This window comes from Euwallacea fornicatus, chromosome 11, assembly GCF_040115645.1.
Source record: "Euwallacea fornicatus isolate EFF26 chromosome 11, ASM4011564v1, whole genome shotgun sequence".
Classification (NCBI taxonomy): domain Eukaryota; kingdom Metazoa; phylum Arthropoda; class Insecta; order Coleoptera; family Curculionidae; genus Euwallacea; species Euwallacea fornicatus.
Genome location: NC_089551.1, coordinates 2,287,880 through 2,308,128, shown reverse-complemented (window position 1 = coordinate 2,308,128; position 20,249 = coordinate 2,287,880). Strand labels below are relative to the sequence as shown.

At 41.9% G+C, this 20,249-nt stretch overlaps 1 protein-coding gene across 6 annotated transcripts; it reads left to right on the top strand.

Moving 5' to 3' along the window:
- The first annotated feature begins 1,644 nt into the window (after window positions 1-1,644).
- ttk (zinc finger and BTB domain-containing protein ttk) lies at window positions 1,645-19,278 on the top strand. Of its 6 annotated transcripts, XM_066287797.1 has the most exons (7): window positions 1,645-1,963; window positions 10,395-10,856; window positions 11,083-11,266; window positions 11,384-11,521; window positions 17,068-17,211; window positions 17,266-17,448; window positions 17,502-19,278. In XM_066287797.1, exons 2-7 carry the CDS (start codon window positions 10,437-10,439, stop codon window positions 17,939-17,941), a joined length of 1,509 nt encoding a protein of 502 aa, XP_066143894.1. In that variant the 5' UTR covers window positions 1,645-1,963; window positions 10,395-10,436; the 3' UTR covers window positions 17,942-19,278. The 6 variants fall into 6 exon arrangements, with proteins under 6 accessions (XP_066143894.1, XP_066143890.1, XP_066143896.1 ...); XM_066287793.1 differs by having other exon boundaries at window positions 1,653-1,963; window positions 11,083-11,521; window positions 17,502-19,275; XM_066287794.1 differs by lacking the exon at window positions 1,645-1,963 and adding an exon at window positions 4,770-5,494 and having other exon boundaries at window positions 11,083-11,521; window positions 17,502-19,276.
- Window positions 19,279-20,249: the final 971 nt, after the last annotated feature.

Genomic DNA, 20,249 nt, shown 5'->3' with positions numbered 1-20,249 from the left:
TTCTATAAGAAAGTTCGTCTTGGGCTGTGGTTTTTGTCGCTGGACATTGCGGTCATGCCTCGGATTTCTTTGTTCTTCTAAGGGTGCGATGGCTTTGATGGCCCGACTGAACACGTCGAAGAGGCTTAATTAACACAGGTTCTTTTCGACTTGGTTTTTGTTTTCACTTGGAGTTAATAGGACCTTAGATTTCCGAGAAGACTCGTTTGGAGCAGATCTTGTTTCGGAAATTTTACGGTAGGACCCCGTTTCAGGGCCAGGGTCCTTACGGAACTGCGCTTTGTGAAACCCCATTCGACAAACTTCTCACCTCAGACGAATAGGTAGGAGAGATCTCGATATCGGGTGTCAAAGGGAGCGCGCAAAATGTAATTTTATAGGTGCTCTTACTCGTTCCAGACTTGGGAGAATTCGAAATGGGGTTTAAGGCAGTTTCCAAACCACGAAAATGGGTCTCAAAGCATCTAAAAGGCCAAGAGAGATGTTATTCATCAAAGGGATTAATTTGACATTTTCTGTCTGCCTTAGAACTACGAACTGCCGCTTTAACTTTTGAATTCCATCAGAACAGTAACTCCTCCAATCAGAACTGGCAACGTAATATTCTTGAGTCCCACCTAATTTCTTAAATTTGACACCTTCCAAATCACGGTAGGTGATTAAGACCTGTAGGAGCCCACTGTTATTTCAAAGTCGCCATTTCTAATACTACTATGAGGAGTTAGAACTGGCAACAGAGCATCACTTCTACACACAACAGCCGGCAACATACATTCTTTCGCTTCAGAATCTTTTGAAATCAACTGTAATCTTGTCGGGATGCTTCAGAATTCCTCGTTCTTTGCGTCCAATACCAAAACTTTTTTACCCATCTCCACCGTTCGTTTATAGAGATGCCGAAATCAATATACTATCAGAGTTCATTGCTTGTAAGGACCAAAACCGGCAACAGAGCATTATTCATGTGTTTCAGGCCCTCTCTGGATTGAGTGCCAAGATATCAGAGAATGGGAGTTCATCATTTAATTAATTTTTTAGGACATTTTGGAAGTGCCAACTCCGAAGTATGGATCCATATCTCATAATCAGGGTGTCTCTTCACCATAAAAGCTTCAAAATATGGAAACGGGCTTCCCCTCCCTCCCCCCGAACCCGAATGGCTGGTGGCGATTGTCGGAGGGGGACAAGTAGGCAATGCTTGCTACGGACGCCTCTGGGAGTATTAGAAGGAATTCTCGTTTCAGCCCCCTCAAAGTCGTAGGCTTGTAAGCGAGCTTCGATCCGGGTGGGCATCGCTCCGAATCAACATATCACACAAGAGTGTAATATACAGAGAGTATACACCCTCGAGCGGCTTGTGAACAGTAAGCAAGAGAGAATACGGGCCCACCGAAAAGTGTTACGAGAAGTCAAAAAGTCGTCCTCTTTTCAGGGGGGTCAGCAACCCCACCGAATAGCGTGCACGTGTATCCCCATTTCCATGCGCGGACCAAACGGGCTTTGGTCGCGACCCACCAGCGCACGCCCACATCCACTTTTCTGGTCCGCTGTTTAAGCCCTCTACGTAAGCGCCCAATGACAGCGGCCCAGCTGCGCAGTGGATGTTATTGGACGTTGGTCGTACCCTGTAACTGTGCTCGTCCGCTGTACATCCACGATTTCCAAGGTTAACTCGGCTGCGTGGTGGTGGCGGCATTCTCAGCACGGGTTGCGCCGGGGCACGAGCGAGTTCTATTTAGTTACTCGGAGGGTGTGCACCACTGCGTTCCAGTGCGGTCCCCGACGACCGAATTTTCCATCCCTCGATCGCGCCCTTGCGCCCCAACTTGCCTCCACGAGCGATCAACCCACATGATGTGTCGACTGTGTTTTTGTTTGGTTTAAAGTGCGCCGCCGTCTGATTTATACATTTTAGATGTGCACAGTGGGATTATTGGCGATTACAAGGACAAATTAGTATTGCGTAAGTAGCTGTGGCTTTTTAGATTTTGCGCGCACACCCTTGCCTCGCTTGATCATCATCCTATGGCGCGCGCATGACATCACCGACCGATTTAAACCGAAATTCGCTTTTTATTCACTTATTTATTTATCTTTGATTTTTTCCTGCGCGCATCTAACGGAGATCTGCCCAATTCCCCTAACAAACCCAGAGATCCACAAAACGCTACTAACGCAACAGCGCAGCCCTCCCTTCGCAATTTCCCTCCCTCGTCGGCATTGATGGGAAGATGCCGAAGGGAAGAAACCATGGACCATAATCCTCCTGCGTCATCAAAAGCAATCTTAGATGACTTTAAACACTGCAGTTTTTTGCAAGTGTGAGGAATTAAATTGTGACGTGACGAGAGAGACTTCCTATGGAGGATTTATCCCTACCATGAACATTGGGTGAATAAAGAAAATTTGCTTGGCGTTTTGTGCCAATTAAGCCGGAAAGTGTGTTTTTCAAGTGCACATGGTTTTCTCGTTACTACTAACGATTTAAAAGAAGTATGAATATTGCTCATGCCATTAAGATAAAGCACGGAAGAAACAGCGATGCGAAAGATCACCCAAGAAAGACTCCTTCCTTCTACTGCCAAAGCCCATACGGTCAACCACATTCTCCTTCAGAATCAAGTTTTTCAGAATATTCCTGCTTCCTCACCGGGATTGTTGATTGTTCTTAATTTCCTTGTGAAAAACCCTTGAAAAAACATAAAAATAATTAGAGCATGAACATATGCCTCAGCAGATTTTGATAGACGCTAATTTGATCTAGGCAGCAAATTTCACATGCGATGAATCAGTTAAACGGCTCATAAAAATAGGCGAAATGGGGTATATTTCAGTTATTCTTGAGAGCTCGCTTTTGGGAAACGCTTTAGACGATTTTCATGGACAAAAAAAGTCTAAAAGCCCGTTTTTTCTCAAGTTGTTGACGAACACTTATCGCGAAAAAACATTCAATTCCATACGCGATAAAGAAAATCCCGTGTAAAATTGTCATTTTTCAATCCACTGCATTTGGTAATTGCGGGTATTTAAATTTTTTTATTTTTGGTGCATAAAAATTACAAGGGGTTTTCATAAAGTTTCCATTCCTTGGGACATTTTGGCAAAAATAACAATATCTTGGTCTCGTCTCTCTCGTCTACGGGAAAATGTGCCGTTTCGATCATTTTTGTAAATAGTTTAGTTGGTTTGGCATCGTCTTGACCAACACCCTCGCAAATACCTGTCCCCAAGAAAGAGTTGAAAAAAGAAATGGAGCAACTGTTTATAGAAAGTTCCCTTCTCATGGATGGACGGAGTTCAGCATCGGAGAGAGTATTGGTAAAATTCAAGAACTGATTCAAGATCGACAGTGAAAAACACGCGAAGTGGAAACGCAAAAAGACTCTAAAAATGAAAAAAAAAAACGAGTCGCATATGAAAGCAACATTTTATGGGTGGTAAGATGTACCTACGTCTATGATCGGATTCTGAAATATTGAATATAAATCTGCAAAAACGTATTTTCATGATTGGATCCCATGAAAAATGACCAAAGACCCCTCAACAAATCCAAAAGTCTCAGAGCAACGGTTGTAAACTCTAAAAGCTGCCTGTTTCTTAATTATTTTAAGAAACGATTGGGAGGCGCCTATTAAACGCATTATTTTGAGCATCAATTGGGAAATACGTTTGGAAAACTTTATTGAAAGGCTAAAAATCTCCTTCAAACCTTAAAATTTTGCGGTAACAAAATTTAGTACGATTCTCAATTTTTAGGAAACACAGCAACCATTAAATTTTTGGGAGACAGGAAAACGCGACTTTCCCAATTACGTCTTCTTTAGTGAAAGAGAAATTCAAAAATGTATGAAAAAGCCGCATATAAAAATTGTAAAAGTGTGTATGGAAAATTATAACAACCTTCTAAAACCCGAACAAACAAAATCTTTGATGAAGCTCTCTGAGGACTTATTTATGGACACCTGTTTGAACATTTCCTCAAATTCTTTTAAAAAATCTGTAGATATACGGAGTGCTTACAATTCCTTTAACATTTACTAAGCTCTTCGAGAAAAACCTTTCAGCGATTATTTATTTCCACCCTCCAGAATAGACACACATCCATGAGAAAAACGAAATTGTCCTCAGTACGTTCTGAAAATTTCCTCCAAGTCTCAGAGTTTGTAGACAATCCGCCAACGGTGCCTTCCAATCCAACCAAATTTCTGTGTTCAAAAACTAATGCGAAATGCAACGTTGCCATTTTCTCAATTTAATCCGCGAGGTTTCAATAATATACTGTCATTTTTAACCGAAGAAAGCCATCCTGCCGTGACTTCCAGTTATGAAAAAAACGCTAGGTGCGACGTTGCCTTTTTGTTGAAATAGTCATGAACATTGCAACATGGTGGGAGGCGATTTTTGCGTATCATAGTAAGAGAAGACACAGAGATAATTGAAATGGGAAGACAAGTAAATGAAAGTGTTAAGGTAGTACCACCGAACATATATTTACCATAGAAAGTTTACTTGACTAAACGGTCGAAAATGTCCTTGACAACCCCTACCTCTTGCCTCGCGCACCCGCTGCTAGCGGCGAAAGCAGCAACCTTTTTTTACCTTATTAGTACTAAATAACCAACAGAATCGTGAATACCCCTGCGGCAGGATTCTTGGTCTGGAGAGTAGAAACGTCTCTGGGATTGACGTCACAATGGTTCATTCGGCACAGCCATGAGGCATATTGACGTAATTCCAGTCCCTCGGGTTCTGACGTTGCTACATTCGGTGGTGTTCGGATGAGCTTGAAAGAGGACTGAGAAGGCGAACGAAGAGGAGGAATCGATTTTCTATCACTCTACTCCACCTGGAACGCTCAAAATAGATTAGATTAGATGAGACGAGTTTAATTTGAATTATTTAAAGTTTGGCGTGGGGAGGGTGACTAAAAAACGAACAGCGGCAACGCCGCCTGTCGCTACGTGCGCTGGCGGCTTTTAATTGGGAAAAAAATGCGAGTTGCGGTAAGTTATAATTTTGACCCAGAAAAGCGCGCCATCTAAATCAATGAATTGACACTCACTGACGGGATCACAGAGACGACAAGAGAGGGCTCCACGCATTCACCCTCTCTTTGACGGCGAACAGTTGCGAACCCTCGCAGTGTCGTGAGCGGTTTTAAATTTGTTTAATAAAATGTTTAAAGCGGAAAATAGCCGTACGGCCATCGGTGCAGGAATGTAACGAGTCAAGTGACATATGGGGGGGATCCTGCTGCGGTAATTGCGCCAAAAGCGATCGAAAGAACCCCGTAGACCGACCAAACCCCGATAAGTTCCGAACCGACCACCCGATCGGCAGGGACGGAGCGTGAGAGTTCCTGCTGACATGGCGTCGTAACAACAGTGCAGTGGTGTTTTTCGTGCTTCCTGCTGGCGATTCCAACCCTTTTGTTGTTTCAGTTCGGTAGGTTCGTTGGTGTCCGTTCGGTGCGAAAGTCGCAGAAAGCAGGAAGGTAATATCCGAGCTAATTTCGTCTATTTACAGTAGCTAATCCGGTGCACCCCGCCGATAGTGCAGGAATCAATAAATTCGTAATAATCAATATTAGAGCCCCCATGCTCCCGGTCCGGAGGACCCGCAGGACGATTTTCCTATTAAGAACTTATCTCGTCACGTGGTCCGTTTTAATAAATCGGCAGTAATGTAATGTAAGCCGCGGGGTTGCGCAAACTGCACGACAGGCAAGGCTGTAGTTTGTAGTCTGTAAGTAGCAGTAGGCGGGTTGTATTTTGTTTCATGGCTACCACGTTTCTTTTTTGTTTCGGCAATAATTGCGACGTCCCCATTGGCGGCGCGTCCCCCGCAGGAGGCGGTAGGTGATCGTTTCTTCGCAAACACTGAAAATTCGTCACTCTGCCGCAGGAAAAAAGTACGTTTGCAATAAAACTTTTATGTGGGCATAAATTGATGTAGGCTGGCGCTCAGATGTTCGGTGTTGACGTGAGGTGAGATGAGGTTACTTTAAAAAAATGGAACATGCGCCCGTCCGCTGGAAACGAACGCTAAGCGGAATGTGAGCGCGCATCCCAACCTATCGGGAACCTTGATCTGTAATTATTTTTGCGTTCGGGGGGTTTGGGGGGATCGCGTGGCCTGCTCGGCTAGATGGAATACTGCGGCAGGTTCTCCTGCTAGTAACAAATTGTTGTTAGTTTGTTGCATAGGGAGCAAATAATACACACGCGGATATTCGTAGAAAAGCTGGGCGGCTTTTTGGGTTCCAGTTATTTGTTTATGTCTGGTTTGATAGGCGCGCATACCACAGAACTTAGTTAATTCTTCATGTAGTTTGTTTTCTTTAATATAATTTACGATCAAATTCCGGCATAATATTGTGTGGAAACTTGCCACGATAGAAAAGTAGCGACTTTTCCCCAACAATTGGGTGCCAGACAGGCCCCGCTTGAAGCCTGACAATAACAACTTCTGATAATCTCAAAATTCGGAAATTTTCTCCCCAGCAACATACAGGGCGTCCTACCGTCACAGCGCCCTGCTACGCATTGCTGGGATCGAAATAAGCGATTCAGCCGAGTTGCCTTAGCGCGCCAGTAGCTAATTACTTGGTGGCCACGATACTTGTTTGATTCACTCGTGCTTTTTTGTTAATAACGGAAATCCACTTTTAAATAGAAAAATGTATTTGCCTATTGTTTCTGCTTGAACAAGGAATACCTGTATCGTGTCGTTATGAGCAATCGTTTTCGAGAAAAACGTTTTGGAACTGGCGATTCTGCGGATCCTCCGCTCTACCACCAGACTTACCTAGGCTTACCTGAATCTTGATGGAGAAATTGATAACGAAACTGAAGGCTGGCGAAGTACAAAAATTTTATTCACTTTACAGACAAAAATAATTTTTTGGCCATAAAGCGTTGTAAACTTTTCGGTTCGAAGCATGGTTCAACAGCATTTTTCACGAAAACGGTTGCTCATAGCAGCATGACTAAAGTACACCTTTTTGAATATAAACAATGGACAAATACGTTTTTCTATTCAAACGTGGATTACCGGTGCAGACAAAAAAGTACGAATGGACTAAACAAGTGTGATGAACAGTGTGCGACATCCTTTATGATTCATGTAAAAGTAGGTTCAGTTGAGAATTTTTCGCGTTGACGCAGCAGTATGTACAACGAACGTAGTAAATAACGAACTAAATATATACTCAGTTTCATTTGAGATGAACGTAGTAATAATGACAATGAAGTCTTGTAATCTTGGCAAAATAATGCTTCATAATAGAGCATCAAACGGTCAGAATTTTAGTAAAAAATAAAGAACGCCAATGGTTTTTTTTTGCCATCGATCCTCTAGATTTTTTATTCAATATACATACATATATAAATGCTACATTAACAATGTCCTGAGGCCAGTATTAGTACCCTTCATGCAAAGTTTCCCAAATGGCATTCTCCAACAAAGCCGCATACTGCGAACATTGCTCGAAGGTACCTGGAACAAGTACAATTGGAATTGCTGCGTTGGCCTGCACGGTCACCGGACCTATCACCCATTGAACGTCTTTGAGATATGATGAGTCGCCGCCATCTTCGAAATCTACCGAGGGCTTCGAGTCATTTGGATGGTCTACGACAGCATCTTGGGGTAGTATGAAATGAAATATCTCTAGAGAATATTTATCATTTATTGCAAAGCGTACGGTGAAGAGTATATGCGAGACGAGGCGATGTCATTCACTATCAATTTTTTAATTACTTAAAGCTATTTTTTTTACTGAAACTTTGATTATTTGATGCTCAGTTATAAAGTATTATTTCGCCAAAATTACCAGATTTAATTAGTATTATTACTGGGTGCGTTATATATGAGAGTGAGTGTATATATTACACGGTAATAATATGAAATGAAATTACAAAAATGTAATTCTGCATGCCAATCTGCTTTGCAACCATTCCATTGGTTGCAATTGGTTATTACAGATGGGTAGAGGATGAAATTATTTATTATTTAAAATACAGTCGGTAATTGAACAAATAGAGCAAAAAATTAGGTTTGGTTTTGCAATGTGAGCCAAAGTCAACATGCGGAATAAATGGATGAAACACTGACCCATTTTGTGCGTCCTTTCTCTAATTAAATTTGAATCAGTTTTAAAATTTTTATCAATTTTTGGATTGTGGCAAATATCACTAGAGTGTTCTACTTGAGCTTCTATGTAACCCGAGATAGCCTGTGCCCCAGCATTAGTACGGTCTTATTGTCGCAGTTAGAACGGCAGCACCAATCGCTTTTTTCTCTTAATTTAACTGGAAACTAACAAGCAGAAAATTTTCATTCGTTTCAAACGGCCGCCTGACGTCGGATTCAATGGAAATTTAATAATTACTTAACTAACAAGTACGAAAAGCGATAGTTTACCCCACGCCCATCGCAGTTGATCCAACGGGGCTAAGCGGGGTTCTTTTCACAATCAAGGGGGTACAATATTTTTCCTGGAAGCGCAGGTGTGTTAACTTCATTCTCTAGCCTTCTTCAGGCTCAGTTAGCTAGTTTTTTACGTGCAGACGTGCGGTTTACTGCACTTTTTGATGCGAAGTTAAAACGAGAATTTAACTTCGGAGATACGAAGTTTCACAAAGTACACGAAAAAACACATAAAAAAGTGTTAGATTTCGGCAAGAAAAAGGCGAAGAAGAGAATCGAGGAAGAAAATAAGAGAACGTAAGAACGACTAAAGTGAACAATGGAAAGACCGAACAACGGGACCAAAAGGACCTAATCGAAACCTGAAGAAACCCATTGAGCGAGGGACTGAGGTAAAAATCTGATCCAAGTTAAGCTGAACAAATAAAAAATCCCGACTGGAGATTAATCCTCGGATCACCCTGATCTATTCATAACTCGCTGGAATAAGGTGTTGGCAGATCGCAGCCTCAAATACGAAAATGGAAAGGATTTTTTCAGATACACGAGGGCACGTAGTGTCTGAAGTTCTAATCTAGACTTAATTTGGTCGAATTCTTCTCAATTTTAGGGCAATCGGTACGTCTATGACCCTTATTTTTTTCGAAGAAGCAATTTCGATCAAGGTAGAGGAAAGGAACCTTATTTGGGTTTTAAACCTTTGTTAATATCACCGAGGGGGTTTCGTTGTTGATATTATTTCAATATCGGCATTTTTGGCGAAAAATTTCGACCAAGACTGGCGGAGTTCATCGTTCGAACGAGCGGATCCCTTCGTTGCAGATCGGCATCGGGACCCTTGTTGCAGCACGAACGCAATTGCAGATGCAAACACGCATTGCGAGCTCAAAAATCTAATCCGAAAGCGATTTAAGGATGTGGGTAATTGAATGTTAGTACCATTAAATGGGTCATGAAGCCGGTTATTAACCGAACATCATACTTATGCGGATTTTATTACCCGTACGGGGGATATCCTGAAAGTTAATTGTTTTCGTATTAATGACGGTTAGAATGCCGCTAAAGGAGTGGACGCGTTACTGGTGGTTCCCAGGTGATGATGGGCTTTCTCTCCTCTTCGATATAATCGCAGGCAAATGAGGGTCAACACGATAAGCACATAAATAAATAAATAGACTATAGTGGTTTGTGTGCAGTGATGGGTAAACGCAAGACCCTTTGAACAAGAACCTATTGTGCGGCGAACCGTGGCGGTACCAGCTCGATTGGAACTGCAGCAGGTTTTTACTATCGATCGGAGATTTATCTTGTAGATTGGATTATTGAAGCGTTAGAGTGTTCTTTTTGACCTCAAAAACCCGCAAGAACCGATGCATTAAAAATTTCATGTGAAACTAGAACCAAATCGGTGCAAGTACTAACAGTCTTGCATAACACATGACATTCAAACGCAACCTCGAGTACTAACTTTGACAATGAATAAGCGGCCGTAAATTGCGCTGGTCCCACGTTTGACCTATACGAACGAAATATACGCTTCAGCCACATTTTTTTCAGCACAAGTTCTACGTATAATTGTCCTGGGTACTACCAGTATCTGGGCGGGTTTCTATTGTGTTTAATTTGGCCGGTCTGGTAGTATCGTAACCTTGGAGCGAGCTTTGCATATGTGGCCGCAAACGAAAAGTCATCTTAGTAAGTTAAACAACATTCCCCGATGGTGGTACCAAGGATCGTGCCGATCATCACCCGAGCAGATGCTAAGTTATGTTATGAAATTCGCAGTAATACTCACATTTTCGTACCCTTAAAAGCGAGTGGTACTTTATTTAGCCTTATCTGAAACTGAGTAAACAACGTGGAATTGTTATTGAGTGCCAGACATTTAAATGGTACCATTGTTAAAAAAGTGGCGACGCGATAAGGGCGATTAATCATTTTAATCTTCATGTTTTCCTTTACAGGGTGCCCGAAAAAAAACAATCAAAATTGCTCCTGATCCGCCCATGTCAAGTCTGCCCTATCGGTTCCCTGATCAGTACAACCAACCACTACCGGCGGCCACCGCCCCTTCAAACATGGTCACTCAACGTTTCTGCCTGCGATGGAACAATCATCAGTCCAATCTTCTCTCAGTCTTCGATCAACTTCTGCACGATGAGAGTTTCGTAGATGTGACCTTGGCAGTTGAGGGCCAACTCTTGAGGGCACATAAAATGATCCTTTCCGCGTGCAGCCCTTATTTTCAAACCCTCTTCGTCAACCACCCCGACAAACACCCCATTGTCATACTCAAGGATGTCCTGTATAGCGATATGAAGAGCTTGCTCGATTTCATGTATCGCGGGGAGGTCAGCGTGGATCAGGATAGATTGACGCATTTCTTGAGGGTGGCTGAAAGCTTGAGGATTAAGGGGTTGACCGAGGTAAGTTAGGCGGTGAAATTTTGTCAAGTGACAGATTTCCCTTAATGAGGTCTAGTCCCACTGAGTCGTTCAGACGTGGACGGTTTCGGCTTTAAGGACTTTTTTGGGGCGGATTTTTCGTTTTTTCACACCGCAAAGTATATCGAAAAATGCTTTAAAGTCGCACTCAGAAGGGATTTTCAAAGAGAAATTTGGCCCGTAACTAACCCTCCGTTCTCTGAACCAGGTGAACGAAGAAAAATGCGACAACATCGCCAACTCCCTTACTCAACAAAACTCGACCAATATTCCAAACCTGCAACGTATACAGCAACAGCACCAAAACAAACGTTTCGCCTCCGCCTCATCGCCTCCATCAGGGTCGTTCAACATGTTGGGCAACTACCTGATGCAGCCGAAGAGGAAACGAGGTAGGCCTAGAAGGTTGTCGGGCAATTCAAACGGCGACGAGTCTGAAGCCAAGGACTCTGTAGTCCAGGGTAGTCCGGAAATGTTGGAGGTTAAAATGGGTATGGATGGTTTTACAGGAAACCATTCGGATGGCAGTAGCAGTAAAGAAGAGGAGGATAACGCAAAGGTTAAGGAAGAGGGCGGTGAGCCCGTGGCTGGAACTTCGCAAGAGGGGAGGTTTGATGAGAGGCGGAACTCTGATGATATGCCCGTGGGTGAGTGTCCTCCTCTTATTTGTTGCCCTCTTATTTGATGTAACGCCTAAAAACTGAAAATAAATCCCTTATGCATATGTTTTTTTACTGATCACAGTGAGTGTTAGTGAAGGGAAAAGCTATAAGTAATGAAAGTGTCTATAGTGAGTTGGTGGTGATTAGTGGTGCAACTTCCAGAGGTGAGTTCAATATATTCTAAAGCAATACATGGTAAAGGGAAGAGTGTAAGGAATGAGCCCAAGTTTTGACGCAGAATCTCTGTCTGGCACACAATTTAGTGATACAGCACGCGGCCATTCCCTATAGCTTTTCCCTTAACTGATGCTATTCATCCGATCCCGGTGCATTAATTCACCCCGGTATTTGCAGCCTCCAAGCAGCTTCAGAACAACAACGTCCATTGCATCAACTTCAACTCTTCCTTACGCCGAGAATTCGGCCTCCCCCAATCCATTTCGATTCCTCAAACCGAGCCCCTGGAGCTGAGAGTGGACAAGTCTCACCCTCCAAGGGAAGAATCTCTGTGCTCTGATTTGGTGGTGGACGAAAGTCCCGTTGAAAACGGAAACGGGGAGGTATCTCGGAGGCCTCAGGGCGGCAAGATGGTGGACATCGATGAGTTTATGAATTACGAGGTGATAGAGGATGACCCGCAATATGACGGGCCCGTGTGCAGATACATAAACTACTCGAAGAAGATCTCCGACCCGGACAAATCCGCCAGGGACTTTTGCATTAGGGAGAAGGATAATTTGTACAGGTGTACGGTGTGCGATCGCGTGTACACGCACATAAGCAACTTCTGCCGGCATTACATGACGTCGCACAAAATGGACGTCAAGATGTACACTTGCCCGGTGTGCTGCAAGGATTTCACTAGGAAGGATAATATGCTCGCGCACCTCAAGATTATCCACAAGCAAAATGCTACTTAAGTGCCTTCTTACTCAGACTTACAATCGCGTCTCGCGGTTTTCCTAAGATAGCCCAAAAAAGAATATTTTTTTATATTATACATGGTAGATGTTTTTTTACTTGCGGTTCCCCATAAGCCAAAAGCATAGCTGTTTTAAATAAACGTTATAGTGTGATTCGTATTTTAGTAGATGAATAGGTGTCTGTTTTACTTATACAAAAACGTTACTTATGCCCCTCATACAAGAGGCAAATTTTACATTCAAAGTATATTGCTATTGACTTATATATTTGATATATTTACATAAGACTTATAACCCATGTAGCGGCACTCAAGGTGAGATACCCTTCTCTCTGTTACCTGCCAAAAAAAGCGAATTATTTAAACAAGATCGGGGAACTCTGCCCGTGTTTGCGCAATAACTGTTAAATTTGAGACTGTTATACATAAACGTAGACGTAATCTTCGTGCAAACAAATTGAACAAACAGCCTTAAACACCCTTAGAGCAGCTTTCACACAACGACACCAATGTGCACTTTTTAAGTTATTTACTTTCTTCGTATGGGAAAGCGATTAGTCTAGGGTTAATTAGGCCCCGGTTTACATTAGGCCTATACCTGTTTGTTTAATTGGTTTCTGGGCGCGGTATAAGCGATGTTTAATTAGTTTTAGTTAAGATTAGGGAGTGAGTATTTGTTATGTTCCCAAAAGGATTTTTTTTATTTGGGGTTCGATTTCAATTGGCATTGGGATGGCGGAATGGACGTTTCGTCATCGCTGACGATGCATTGACCCGAAGTTTTCGTGGCCAAATTCGCGACGCGTCTCAACCTGTCTGGTGTCACACCCTGTGTACATAAACAAAAAAAAAACTGCCCGGGAGGTGGGCGTGCCGACAACTTTACGATTTTCGAACGTAGTTGGCAAAAATGTTCCATTGCGAGTGTGGGCGACCCGTCAATTGTTTCGGGCAGCTGCGTTCTTAAATCCGCGTCTCGTGCGCGATTTTCCGTGACCCAATTTGAAACTTTTCTTTTTTTTTTTTAATTTTTTTTTAATCACTTTTTCGCCGATTCTTCTAGGAAGTCTGAGCCCTCGGCGGGATTCGCTAGATTCCCCTTGACCTGCGTTTGTAGGAAATAAGCTAATGAGATGCGGGAAGAACGTCAGAAGCTGAGCGACGGAAGTTTCTGTTGATTCATTAAATGGGGAACTCTAAGCGTAAACAGAATCGTACGTCAGAGGCGGAAATTTTTTATGTTCAAAATAGCCAGAAATCCGCGGTGACCAATGCGGCTCCTGCAACGGCCCCTTGCGTTAGGTTTGTTACGGATCTGTACTTCGGCTCTTGCCCAAATTTGATAGAGAAATTGTTGGATTTTGGCCCTTTAAACTGGGGTGAAGTCGATCGGGGCACACGTAGTTTAACAGATAAGTTAGGGCTCGGACCACTGGCCCCTGTGACGCTCGACTCCTAACCTGACTTCCCGTAAATTGAAATCAACCCGAAATAAAACACTTCTTTCCTTCCAAAAAGTGCACGTATCAGCTTTTTTGATATGTCTATTTTTGTGAATTGCCTAATTTTACTAAACTTTCTCTTGCCTTTTGAATGCTTACACTGGACTGAAGCTACTTTTAAGGTAATATTCACCTACGTCTATAAACGATATTTTATTTTACTTAGCTTTATTATTATTTTATTATTGTTTCTATATCCGACTGGTTACCTTTAGTTGTTAGTTTAGCTAGATGCATGACCTTATCCGTATTTACAGTAAAAAGCAAAAAATAAAAATTGGTTTTATTAAGATTCATTTTATTTTCCTGCGTTTTTTTTTTCTGATTCAATTTCAAATCGATCGCAATATGAAGTGTTTAACCGAAAACTGTATCTTTTCAGACATACAAAACATGACCCAGCAACAGCTACTCACGCCCAAAGTGGAGGTGACCGAGACATTCGACGGAAAATACGAGCCGGGGGGCAGTAACAACGCCACCCCCGACTCAAGTAGGATAAGCACCCCCGAAAGCGTATTAAACAACAACAACAACATGAGCTCGCCCTCGACCAGTATCAATCCCATGAGCGCGCCTGCGCAGAAGCCGGCCAAGCAGCGGCGGATGCGGCGCAGGGCCACCTCCCAAAGCCAAGACCCGGCGGAGCAGCTCACAGAAATGTCCGTGAGAGGGCTGAATCTGTTCCGTTACGCGTCCATCAATGAGGGAATCTACCAATGCACAGAATGCGCCAAAATGGACGTGACCAAGACCTTTAAAAACAAGTACAGCTTCCAAAGGCACGCATTTTTGTACCACGAGGGGCAGCAAAGGAAGGTGTTTCCGTGTCCGGTTTGCGCAAAGGAGTTCTCCCGGCCGGACAAGATGAAGAACCACATGAAGACGGTGCACGATTGTTTCATGCCCAAGGATGTGGTCAGCGACGTCATGTTTCCGCCGGCACCCATGAGTCCTGCCCACATGGCTGGGTATTTCCCGGCTATATGAGAGAGGGGAGAGAATCTCTTTTTTTGTTGTTGATTTGATTTTGGTGCTATGGGTTGTTTTTTAGCTTTTTGTGGGTTGCAGCAATGCCGCCCAGAGATGGCGTCCCGGTTTAGAGGTCGATGATAAAAACCTACCACAACAGCAATAAATTCTATGCGCAAAAAGCTTAGAAACTTCCGTTTGTGAACGGAGAAGAACCTAACAAATCGGCTTTTCTAGGGTACGATTTTAAAAAGTACAACAGTAGGGCTAGTTTAGGTAATGTGATTAACCACGCTTCTTGGCTGGTTAAAAGATAGTTTACTAACAATTTAAGTAGGTTTAAGCAATATAGTATTTTCTATATTAGATCTTTATCGTTGTTTCTACTATATTAGAGCCAGTGAATTTCTAAAGTTCTTCTGGTTATTTTTAAGCTGAGGACTGCATTGACGGGAGACAATAATGTTTAAGGACAAATTTCTACTTATGATTATTATTAATTTTAAGTTAAACGCTAATAGTGTATAGGTGTTGGGACAAAACTCTGTTTTCTTTTCTTTGGGAGCCGCTGTATGTAGTTCGTATAACACATGTTATTTATTTTTATTTTTTTGCTCTGAGCTTTTGTTTTTTCTGTTGATTAATTCTATATTCTTAAACAGAGTTTAAGGTTAATTTTCCAATCCTGTTGTAAATAAATAAATACCGGGGATATCAAATATCCCGCCTCTTGTTCTTGGCAATAGCTGACCTTAGAATCACTGTGTGATATTTTTCTTTTCTATTTTTTTTAGTTTAACGTTTTTGTTAAGGCTTTGGCCAGTTTTCTATCAAAGTTCTTCCAAAAACAAAGCGGCCCTTGCAGCCTGCGCCGGGTTAAACCCGCTTTTCTATTCCTAGGATTAAGAACTTATATAAGTGCAATTAACATTTATAGATAAATAGAGCTCTGTTTGTTTATAGTTATACAAATGCATACTAAAATTTTGATAAAGAATTTAATAAATAACGTTATCACAGTGCTATCATAAGAAAGAAGCATTTTCACGCAATTTTGTGATTGTACGTTTTTGTTGTCTTAAAAGTGGCCTTGTTGGATTAATATACGAACTTACGGTGCAAATAAAAATTGTATTATAAATGAATAACAATAAAAATATAACTCGTTTTTGTAGGTTATGTATTAATTATATTATACATTATATAGTTCAGTTTAAAAGAAATGATTATTAATAAAATTGTTTGTTTATTTAGTTATATGTATTTTCCTCTATTAATAAATAATCTACCTCTAATTAGTTAAAGTTGTTATTTCTTCATAAGTTTATTTATGGCTCGTAACTTACGCGAACGGGCCGTTAAATTGTTCCAAATCTTCCAGGAAGCTGGTTGTTAAAGTGTTCAATTAACACATGCGCTCTTTAAGTACGTTCTGCGTGAATTCAGCAGCTGCATATTTTTATGTAGGCTTGTTACCGCACGCAGCTCATAGGTGCTTTAACAAAAAAAACTTGTCAAGAAATAGCTATTTATGTAACCAGTTCGGAATTGCATGGTTTTGTGTAACGAGTGGGAACTTCTGGTGGGAGCGAAGCCACGTCGCATAACTGACGCGATACACAAAACCGCATTTCCTAACGAATTTCATACCTACACGGTTTTTTCTGATTTTGCTGTATGATGAAGAGATTGTGAATTAATTAATTGAAACTGAAGGAGTCGCTAGAAAATGGTATGAATTTTGAACATATTGCAGCGGAGCCTTGATATATTTGTAGAACCATTGTTGCGGCTCGTCCCATTTGTTAACTTATCTTTGAAGTGAAAATTACCATTTTGTAACTAGTTGTGAAAAGAAACTAGTCGATTTCGTACTATAGCGACACTCGTGCCCCACTCAAGCGATGTGCTCACGTTAAAGTGAGCGCTACGCTCCTATGTACGTTCAACCTATAGCGGTTGTACAGGGTGTGACCAACTAAACTAAGATATGTCTTTTTAATTCCCTACACATTTTTTTGATAAGTAAACGTGTCCAGCTACTCATTGCTGTAGCAAGTAGGTATCCACGCTTGAGGTAGTTTTATCCGTGTGTACCTCCTTCTCTAATCGGAGGTATTTTCCCTCTGTTTCAGACGACTACATAGACTATTCCCAGGAAAACAACCAAAATCACACCAATCTACCATCGTCATTAACCGTTATACCCCAGAAACAAGAGACTGTCATCATATCAACTGAAGAAGCCCGCAACATGCTGAATCTAGAGCAAATAAAAGGTACCTTTCATGGTATACCACATTAAGTGTAATTCACCAATGTACGTCTTACAGTGGAACCCATTGACCCATTAGAAACCTGCGACAGCCCTTCCATCTCTAAACAGCCTGAAGTGTCTTTGTTGCCGTTATCAGTGGAACCTGGGGTGCATTTCCTCACCGATGAGGAGTCCAAAGCGGAGGAGAACTACGAGAAGAAAAAGTGGGATTTTCTGGAGTACATGCCCCAATCCAACGGTAACTACTCCACGTCCAGTCCACGAAATCGCTGGAATATTACCACGTTTCAGGTAGCGTGGTATGTAAACGTTGCGGCGAAGTTCTAGCTTCCAGAACCCACTGGTACCGTCACAAATACAAAGTGCATGTTAGCAGCTTCGCGAACCCATCCCCTCTGTTTAAATGCGAGCATTGCAACGTCTTCTTCAAAAGTAGGAAGGGGTACATGGGGCATTACGCCACGCGACACGGCACTGAAGCCGACCTCGTGGAGGGGCTGCAGAAGGAGCCCGAAACGTCAGAAGGTGAAATGGCTCCTACATCGCCGCCCCTCATCACCAACAGGAAGAAGTTCGCTGACAAAGGGTTGGACTGGGAGGAGCAGAGGGTTAAAGAGGAGAAACTGGTGGCGGATATTATTAATAGAGTGCGGAGGGAATGCGAGGCTCAAGGGGCTGTAGGGTCGAGGAGGGGTTATAGCAGGAGAACCACGTCGCTGATGAATTGTTAGGCGAAGCAGTCTTCCTGAAGAATTTGAGTGCCAAAGTATATATGAAAGCCAAATTTTTGTAAATATTTAAGGTTCCTCTCTATTATTATATAGGGCGTTTCAGTACTACGGGATCAAGCTTCTAGGGATTGTTTAGTGCAACAATAGAGGATATATGAGAATACCAATACGCAAATGTGTCCCTAGGGCGCTGTGGCCCTAGAATTTGCTACGTATTATTTTAATTTATTTACACAATTTAGTACTGCAGTAATTGGTCACGTGGGTCGTCCATGAATTTCACCGCACCTGTTTAAACGATGGTTCCTGCAAACCTGCGAATTTGTTGATCGTTTCCGACGACCTCAAACGCCGCAATGGTTCGCGCAATCAGGTGTCGCTCTGTGTCATAATCCTGAAACTTTACATTTCTCCATAGAAAGAAATCTAAATGTGTTAAATCGGGTGTACAGGGGGGCCACGGAACTGGACCATTTTTGTCGATTCATTGTTCTCCGAACCGACGATCTAATAACTGACGGTCATGAACAGGAAAGTGTGCAGTCACACCATCATTTGCAGGCACAATTGCTGTCGAATGTTTAATGGAACGTTTTTAAAAAGTTCCGGCTTGAATATAAATAAAATACCTCGACAAAACCTCTATTTTTGCACATAACTGTCGTAAAGCATCGTAAAGCAATAGCGCCTTAGGGAGGTATCTGCGGACATGGCGTGTTACAGTCAGATGTCTCCTATTGTTGCAGGGAACGATCCCTAGAAGTTTGATCCCGTCATTCTGGAGCACCTTGTATAGGATTATGTTATGTGTAGGATTTCTATGCATATAAGATTGTAATGTTTTTAGGTCCGAGACTTTTGGTGCCAAAAATTGCCAAACTTCTGTCTAAGTATATAATCTAATTTCTACTTTATACTACATTTCTATCTCAAACTAAGATTCTTTAAGCTCATTAAGTACTTCCATCTTAGGTTATATGTAAAACTTTATATACTTATTATATAGCGTATTTTTAATGATTTGCTCAATAGCGATGTAGCTCTGCTATTAATTTCTGCGCAGCCTCAATTTGGATTTTACCATAATAATGCTAATGCTCATGTGCAATAAGTCTTTTAATAGGTACTTTGATGTGAAAAAGGACGTGATATTAGGCTATAGTAATCGATGTTTCAGTTCCTTATTGGTTTATTGCGAAAATGCGTGATGGCAAATTTAGGTGTAAAATTTCATTAAAAAGTGCATTTACAAGAAGACAACTAATAATTTTCTATTTGTTGTTATGTAAAGTATTGTAAGAAGTTAGGCATACTTTCATTTCTGATCACTATAATTTCCATTTTTTTTTAAATAAATGATAACATATAATAAAAGGGCCAGCTCGAGTTTCTCCAAAGTTGTTGATATCCCTCGCCAAGTTAGACCCTACTTCCATGTGGCTGAAACGTCTGTTCAGGTTAGTTCTGGTTAGTTCTGTTTAGTTCGGGTTAGTTCAGGTTCCAAGGTCAAGAGGCATATACCAAATGCGGACGAAACATCGCAAAAGAAAGTGTCAGCACCTGCTAACAAGCAACAGGGAAAACTGGGAAGCAATTTCAAAAAGGGTCAAAGATATTACGAAGGCAAAAGTCCGAAAGGAAATGCGTGGAGTAACGCCTAAAGGGGAATTAGAGAACAGGGAGGAAGTTCGGTTGGATAGGGACATTGGAAAGAAGTTAACCAGACACTAGATGGGCAAACGTGGCCGTCTTTGAGCGAGGCCCATACGTCTATTGGCACATTCTCCAATCCTTTTAAAGAAAGGTTAGTTCAGGTTAGTTCAGGGATGCGTCGGATTCGCTCACCCCCCACCACCCCTGAAGTAATGCCTAACGGCGGTTTCGGGGGGGATCCAGGGTGAAAAGGAGAGGTTTTTAGTGGGTAGGTGACCCATTGTGGGGTGAATCCTACATAACCACTGTCGGCAGACTAACAGGCAGAGGTACCTATGAAGGTTATCCTTCCCTATAGAAAAAAAAATGGATGTGTCGGAATTTTCAAAAGTTCTTGAATTTTCTTTTTTAGGTTAGTCCGGGTTATCTTCAAATTGCCGAAACTTTGTACGGGTTAAGTGGCTCTTAATGTTAAAAAAACCTCTTAAAGTTTGGATCTCAGAATTGCGTATAATACTCTCAGTGGGGCCAGTTCAGATTACCCTGAAGTTTTCGATTATCCTTTTTTAGGTTAGTCAGGGTTATGTCCAAATCACCAAATTTCTGTCGCGATTGGGTAGCTGTAAATTATAAAAAAAAAATTCAAGTCGGTATT

Excerpts from the sequence above, each read along its gene's own strand:
- ttk (XM_066287794.1), top strand. The coding sequence starts at position 10,437 with ATGTCAAGTCTGCCCTATCGGTTCCCTGATCAGTACAACCAACCACTA. Across the intron at positions 10,857-11,082 it reads GGATTAAGGGGTTGACCGAG|GTGAACGAAGAAAAATGCGA; the intron begins GTAAGTTAGGCG and ends TCTCTGAACCAG. Across the intron at positions 17,212-17,265 it reads GAATCTAGAGCAAATAAAAG|TGGAACCCATTGACCCATTA; the intron begins GTACCTTTCATG and ends TACGTCTTACAG.